General features: G+C 50.0%; 1 protein-coding gene across 1 annotated transcript; it reads right to left on the reverse strand.

Moving 5' to 3' along the window:
* Positions 1–3,327: 3,327 nt before the first annotated feature.
* LOC147689805 (uncharacterized) lies at positions 3,328–7,797 on the reverse strand. The gene is made up of 2 exons (XM_086936597.1): positions 7,527–7,797; positions 3,328–4,043 (listed from the first exon to the last, which is right to left on the reverse strand). Exons 1-2 carry the CDS (start codon positions 7,795–7,797, stop codon positions 3,394–3,396), a joined length of 921 nt encoding a protein of 306 aa, XP_086792723.1. The 3' UTR covers positions 3,328–3,393.
* Between the last annotated feature and the right edge of the window lie 375 nt (positions 7,798–8,172).

The following is an 8,172-nucleotide window of genomic DNA, read 5'->3' on the forward strand; positions in this document are numbered from 1 at the left end:
TTAGAGGTACCCTCTAAAAACCTACCAACTACTAGTGTGTTCACAGACTGGTCCTGGCCAGCCACCCTCCCTAGACAAGTTTCAGACCCCCGCTCTCGGAGGTCAGGAACAAATCCTGCTTTGGGCGGAGATTTTTACACCACCTACCTGCAGGATAAGCCTTTCCAGGACGGGAAGCTTCAAATGCCCTGCCGCCTTTGTTATGCGACTGAGGCCTCTCCATGTAGTGGAGATGTCCTGACCCCACTTTTTGGCAGCAAGACACGTGGGAAAACTAGTGAGATTATTAAGTGTGCCCTCCTCCAGCCAGCAGCACCCTTAAGGTGACCAGCTGATGTGGACCCCACTTTTCAGATTCCCCCACCTTGATTTGAGAAGGATTAGTATTCGAGGGTCAGTGTTTTGCCCACTAACCACAAGAAGTGGTCATATAGAGGGTGTAGACACCCTAAAGGAAAAACGGCTACTACCTGTTAGTCTTCTATAACACCCCTCAGTTGAGTATTTAGGTAGCACCCCTGAACCCAAGTACTCAGATTCGATGAATATTGAGAAGGACAAAGAAGAGTCACTGCCTAGGGAGAACTGCAGAAGAGCTGTGAACTTTTGGCGTGAAAATGTGCCTGCTCGCAAACTCTCTCGACAGTTGTGACAGAGGGACTCGTTCTGCAAGCTGGAGAGTTACCAAAGTCTTGAGTACCTTGCCAGGACATCGACAACACCTACAGTCTACCTTGGAGTAGAGAAACTACTCACTTGCAGCCCGCAGGCACCGACAAGCAGAATACGGTCTACTGACTTGCAGCTCCCTGGCCCGACTGACGCCGTAGACGACCAGGAGAAGGTACTCATGCTCTGGAAGGTCAGATCTGTCTCCCTACCTAGTGTTAAGACACAAGGACCAACCAGAACGGTTCAGCACCAATACCCGGGGAACCGGATTCCCTGCATCAAACACCAACAGTGAGAGTCCAGTCCGGATTCTTACTTCATCATGACCAAGCAGCCATCTAGGGACTTCAGCATCACTGAGACCCTCTTATGAGTGACCCAGATGTCCTGATTTTGCCCCTGACAGCTGTTTGGCCCAAACTGCGAGGAGCCTCTTTGCGCATTAGCCCAGCTTCCCTAACCACTCTGCACCGAACCTCCGGGCGTAGGTCCTGAAGAACCGGCTGTGTCCCTTGATCCAAGACCCCTTGTGACCTAAGCTCCTGTTTGGAAGCTCTCAGACTTATCTCCAAGTCCCCCTGTGCGACCTGTTTCCGGGTTGACCCATTCACCTTAGCACGCCCAGCTACAACCTCACCAGCACCCTGCTCCTGGTGAAACCTGGGCAGGTCCTGAAGAACTGCTGGTAGTACTTTGGACCTTGGCCCTCTACAACTCTAAACACAGAAGGTGACCCACTGAAACCAACTGTACTTACCTTTATTGCATTTATGACTTTTCATCCCATAGGATTACGTTGTGCTTAAAGGTGCACAACTTTGAAAGTGTTACTTGTAAAAACTGATAACGCAAAAAGTACTTACCTTTGTACGAAATTCTTGGTTTTGACACACATATAAAAAGAAGTGCCATTTTTCTAATCTGGTCTCATATTTATTCTTTGAGTGTGTGTCTCATTTAGTGCCTCTGTGAGTACAACAAATGCTTAGCACTACTCTCTGATAAGTCTAAATGCTCTCCCACACTACCACAAAAGACAGCGTTAGTATTGTCTACTTTAGCCTCTGTAAACCAATTGGGGACCCATTGGAGTCTCTGCACAATGTACTTCTTTTTAGCACACTATTTAGATAGCCAGGTTCCAAAAATTTTGATTTATTAATTTAAACCATGTAAGCCAATAAGTGTTTTTTGAACGTTTTACATAGTACACCTCTTTTTGGTACACTACATAAAAAGCCAGCTTCCTAGGTATATGACTGCTTGATTTTCTTAGAGTATTTCTATTAACATGGAGATAAGATACACAAAGATGGTACTTTAAAATATAATTTCTATATAATTCTAGGCCTTTACAGGCATCGTATTGTCACAATAGCAGATATGAGGGGCCTGATTCTGGGCAGAGCATGTTTACTGTTGATTTGGGAAATATATCTACATGGGGCATACCACCTTCACTTTGATTGGGTGGCTGGCATTTTCTGAATTTTTGCTAAATTTCTCCCATTAAATTTCCCTTCAGCCTCCCTTGCAAGGAGCATGTCATTGGCAAAGGCCAACCCACATATCTGTACATCTTGTTTCGTGTGGATTTGCATCACTTCTATTGCTTGATGTTCTACTTTTGTTGTGGTAGTCCGACTTAGCTGTATCAGTGGCAGGTGCAGTCCCATCAAAGACACCTTTCGAAATTAGCGCAAAACCAGTGACATATATCTATCTCACTACTGTCAGTTGAGCCATTTACTCTAATGTGTTTCTCTCTCCTCTTTATCCACTTTCCTCCCTTTCAATAACCCTGTCGGTTGGAGATGTATACATTCTTCCGCTTACAGCTCGTACTCGCACTATGATCCCGAGCCTGTACCCTCCCTCTCCACAGCTCCTTCGCGCAAGAAATCATTGTCCACACCTTCTTTTAGGAGCAAGAAAGGCCACTTTTATTTTAGGACAGGTGCATCATAAATTTCATAAACACATTCATTATTTATTTATTTATTTACATAATTCAACTCTACAGTGAGCCTACGAAACCTAAATCCCAAAACCCCGAACAAACTCCTGCCTACTACCCCTAGCCTACCCAACGCTACCCTTCAGGATGGCCAACCCGCTCCAGGCTGCCCACCCCCACTAACAAAAACCCGCCTCCAAAAGAACAAAGGCACCCATCCTAACAGTGGCAAACCTACCTAAACTAAACAGCGCCTAGAGCACCGCAAAAATAAAAAACCCATAAATAAAGAAAAAGAAAAAGGAAAAAAGAGGGAGGGTGGGTGGGGCAAAACAACCTCCCTTCTCGCCTCCCGCCACGCAGTTCCTAACCGCCCGCCTAACTTCCCCTTTTAACCCCTCTGCTAATCAGCCCCACCTGGTAATGATCCTCGCGCGAACCTGCCCAGGAAGAGACCGGCTCGCGCCTGGCTCTCCCTGGGTCCCCCCTCGCGCAAGAAATCATTGTCCACACCTTCTTTTAGGAGCAAGAAAGGCCACTTTTATTTTAGGACAGGTGCATCATAAATTTCATAAACACATTCATTATTTATTTATTTATTTACATAATTCAACTCTACAGTGAGCCTACGAAACCTAAATCCCAAAACCCCGAACAAACTCCTGCCTACTACCCCTAGCCTACCCAACGCTACCCTTCAGGATGGCCAACCCGCTCCAGGCTGCCCACCCCCACTAACAAAAACCCGCCACCCAGGAAAACCTTTAGCGTTTTCCTGCCCCACCTAAAGGAAAGGAAGGAGCACACCACAACTGTACCTGAAGAACCTTGCTAATCAAGTCCCTGAGTTCAAGGAGGTAAAAAGAGAGGCCCAAAGCTGAGAGATGCACACCGTCCTCACAAAATAAATGATGTTCAGAGACTTTTAAATGATAATGGTCCAAACTGTAGATACCCCAATGTTGACAAAAAAGGCGCATTGTCCTGTTCACTTTCCTTCTAGCCTTTTCCAGGGCAGAATGGTTCCTCGCCCCACGCCATTGCAAACGAGGCACAAACTCAGTCCATATAAGCATGGTGCTCACCCATGTGGTTCTGATGATTTCCAGGTCCTGCTTCATTAATTTTAACAAGGTAAACCCAGAGAGAGAAACCAAGTCATTCTCTCCCAAGTGTAGCACCAGGAGATCCGGAGGGCCCCCCAAACACTGCGAAACCAAAGCAGCCAAGGCGGGAAAAAGCCCACCCCAGCGCATACCCCCTGTTCCATGCCAGGAGACTTCGTGTGTCATACTGTTCAGACCAAGTGATCTCCCACAGAGCTGACTGGCAGCGGCTAAAGCTGCTCTTTTAATAAAAGAGTGCCCCAGTATCCACACCCTTCGTTTGCATCCGGCGACTGATGGCCAGGGACCTAGGAGAGAAAGAAATGTTAGACAAGCCAAAATGCACTATTTCCTCACATACTTTTCACAGCACTTGGAACGCCAACGACTAATGCGTCGGATCTGGGACCAGTCCCACCCCAACCGAGCGGCCTCCGTCGCCGCACCAATTCGGAAAGAATGAGTACCAAATTGAACAGGATCCTTCCCCAAGCGCAACAAAACCTTGCGTAATACAGCCAACAATTGAGATGCAACTATGGGACTACCATCCGCATGACAAAATATGGACCCCTGGAGAAAATGCGGAGAGGACACAAACACTTCCCATTCCCCAACCGGGCAACATGCAGAGACACCACTCCTACCAAGGAACACCCACTTACCCCTCCCCATCTGGTCGGTTTTAGATGCCCGCAGCCACAGCCGCACTCTGTCACTTTCCAACACCACCTCATTGCTGGTCATACCTACCCTGCCCCGCAACCCCAGCAACTCTGATGCCCGAAATGCCCCAAAGAACAACCAAACAAAACACAAACGAAATTTGGCACACTCCAAAGCATCATAACAACACACCTCCAATTCCGGCAACAGCAACTGGAGCAACTCAAAAGTCACTGGCTGCCGGAGCTGCTGACCGCCAGCCCGGAGCCTGGCCAAACCTTTCAACACTTTACGAACCAACACCCCCCCAACCGGATCCCTCCCCCACCAAAGCTGCCCATAAAAAGAAACCCCAGCCAATTTGCCAGAAATGGTAGTGGGCGATAAGCCTTTGTCCGCCAGATGTAAAACAAACTGCAAGACGCATTGTTCATCAGACCAACCCGCCCCAATCGGCCCCATCGAATCCTTACCAAACTGCAGAAACTCATTCCAGGCTTTCACATGACCCCGCCTGGTGGATTCAGCCACTGAATTTTCTACCAAGTGGTGAACCCTCAATCCCCCAGGTCCCATACGTACTGTGGGATCGCTGTTGGTTCCAGGTCCGCCCCAGGAGCTAACTTGCGGAACTCGGACCACTGAAAGCGAGACAAAGAATCAGCGATGCAATTAGAAGTACCAGGAACATGCCGTGCTTTAAAGACAATATTTAATTGCAGACACCGCAGCATGAATGCGCGCAGGAGCCGCAAAACCCGCAAATCACGAGCCTTTTGGTGATTGACAAGGTGCACGACTGCCAAATTGTCCACGTGAAACAGGACTGAGCGATTCTGAAACTCATCCCCCCATAGGTGCAGAGCAACCAGCAGCGGGAAGAGCTCCAGAAACGCTATGCTGCGACCCTGATCCTTCCAGTGCGCCGGCCAGCCGGCCGCGCACCATCGACCTTCCCAAAATATTCCGAAGCCGTGAGCGCACCATCGACCTTCCCAAAATATTCCGAAGCCGTGAGCCCCTGACGCATCAGTGAACAACTGTACTTGCCATACCATGTCCTCATCCGCAAAAAACAAGGACACGCCATTAAACTCTTGTAGGAAACTAAGCCAGACGGTCAAATCGGCACGCACAGCGGTGGTAATGCGCACCCTATGATGGGGAAGGCGTGCTCCGGACATGGACAAACCTAGACGTCTGCAGAATGTCCTGCCCGCCCGAACAACCCGGCAAGCAAAATTGAGGTAACCCAACAACTTCTGAACAGTTTTCAAAACAACTTTCCGCTCCCCCAACACCAGATGTATGAAAGCAGACATTTCCTTCACTTTAGCCACAGGCAATCTCGCCACCATAGACAGAGTATCAATTTCAATCCCCAAGAAAGTCAGGGACGTACAGGGACCCTCTGTCTTGTCCGGCGCCAATGGAACCCCCAATTCCTCCGCTAGAGCCTGAAAGATGTTCAAAGCCGACTGACACTGCCCAGATCGACCTTCCCCAATGAAAAGAAAATCATCAAGGTAATGACAGACCAATACGTGGCCACTAACAAAAGTGAATCGCCACTGCAGGAAGGTACTGAAAGTTTCAAAAAGGGAGCATGACACTGAACAGCCCATGGGCAACACCCTATCCACGTAGAAACTACCATCAAAATGCATTCCCAACAGACTGAAATCCCAAGGGTGAATGGGCAATAGCCGGAAAGCCGACTGAATGTCGCTCTTCGCCAGCAAAGCCCCAACACCAGCCGTGCGCACGAGCCGTAAGGCATCGTCCACCGAAGCATAATTGACAGTTGAGTCAGCTGGATCAATAAAGTCATTAATCGATGAACCCTCGGGCCAGGACAGGTGATGGATAAGACGAAACTCCCCTTCCGCCTTCTTAGGCACCACACCCAGGGGTGATACAATCAAGTCAGGCAGAGGACAATTCACAAAAGGACCAGCAATCCTACCAGCCGCAAGCTCAGCATCCAGTTTCTTCCGCACAACATGGGGACTCTCCTTCGCAGACTTCAAATTGTCCGACCACCTGCCCACCCTGGGTCCCTGATACCCAATCCGGAACCCAATTTTGAAACCCCAAGACAAAATCTTAGCGGCCTCAAAATCTGGATAATCCACCAGCCAGAGGTCGAGAACCTCCTGCCTAATAGGAGTAGGGGCCCTTGTAAACAGACTGTTGTTGCTGCCCCCTACCCCCTGAACCTCTTCCCTGCTCACCCAATCGCTGGCCGGGAAAACACTGGGTGAGGGCATGCTTCCCTCCACACTGCGAACACTCGTGTTTGTACCTGCAAGCAGGTCTGTTACAGGAACCCCTGTTAAAATGCCAGCATGTGCCAGAGGCGGCTGATTGACCTCTGCCCCAAACCCCCGCCCCAGACTGAGCGGGGCGAGCTGAAAAGGGTCGATAATACACGGGCTGCCCGCTAGCTGTGTGGGTCGTAGCAGGTGGGTTTGCCGATGCCATCCATTGCAACCATAACTCGGAATCAACCTCACCCCACGAACGCTCAGGGAAAGCGCTCATGCGCGCCCTGAATTCGTCATCATAGGACAACCAAGCAAAGCCGCCAAAATAACTGTGAGCCTTGCGGATAACATCTGCATATTTAAACATGTCTATTGCTTTCTCAGGATGACGTTGACAATAAACGCTGGCATAAATAAGAAAGGCCGAAGTCCAGTTCTCTATGGACTTCGGAACACGAGGCCTCCGAGCCAATTCTAATTCCTCCTCCTTTGACCCTTCTTTTGCCTGAACATCCCTATGGAGAAGCCGAAAAACATCCACAAATGCCCCAGACCATATCAAATTCTTCGTTTTTTCAGATAAATGAGACCCCAAAGGCATTCCCACCCCAGAATAAGGCAACTTTTTCGGTAGGATACTATCCTCCGTGACACGTGTGGCAGCCACCCCGCCCGCCCCCGCTGTAGAAACTTCATTTGCAACTTGCACATTAGAAACATTCGAAAGTACAGGCCGCTCAAGCCTCGGTGCCAGAGCGACTCGCTCAACCACAACCCCATCACCCGTACCAATAGATCTTGTACTCTTAACAGGGAGACTCTCCCTAGGTTGCCACACAGACCACCACCCATCCTTACCTCTCGGTAACTGCTCCGACTGCTGTGCGACAGCCCCACGATCCCTCTGAGAAGGTCCAGACCACACTGCCCCTCGTACACCTGCATGGTCCACTCTAGACTCCTGCAAAACACGAGAAACAGTGGGTTGCCCCAACCCACCCCCCTGGGCCCGTGCTGCCAAAAGCCCAACATCTTTGTCTCTCAATTCCCCTTCTTCCAACTCATCATCATGAAAACTCCCACAGAAAGCTTCATCAGAAAATGCAACTTGATCACTACCACTGGGCATAGCCCCATCACCAATACCCCCATCATAAAATTGCCAGTCGATGTTATGAAAGCTATGTGCACTGAAAGCTGTAGAAGAGCCGTCCGCTCCAGACAGCCCCCCCGGAAGCCCACCACTGGAAACAGCCGTGTGGACAGTTCCCGGGCCCGTAGAAACAGCCAACAGCCGCCCAGCCGCCGGCGCAGATTGAAAACTGCGGCCGCTCGAGCCAGACAACGAAACAGCCCCAAAAACATTGCCCCCCACGGCGGAACCGCAATCACCCCCCGACGTCAGACCAGTGACACCCACCGACCCAGCCTCAGGGCCACCCAGAAGCCCACCTGGACGACCCCTGGGGACCGGGAACAGTGTCTGACCAGTGGCCGGGGGCGC

This window comes from Lissotriton vulgaris, chromosome 9 (genome assembly GCF_964263255.1).
Source record: "Lissotriton vulgaris chromosome 9, aLisVul1.2, whole genome shotgun sequence".
In the NCBI taxonomy this organism is placed as follows: domain Eukaryota; kingdom Metazoa; phylum Chordata; class Amphibia; order Caudata; family Salamandridae; genus Lissotriton; species Lissotriton vulgaris.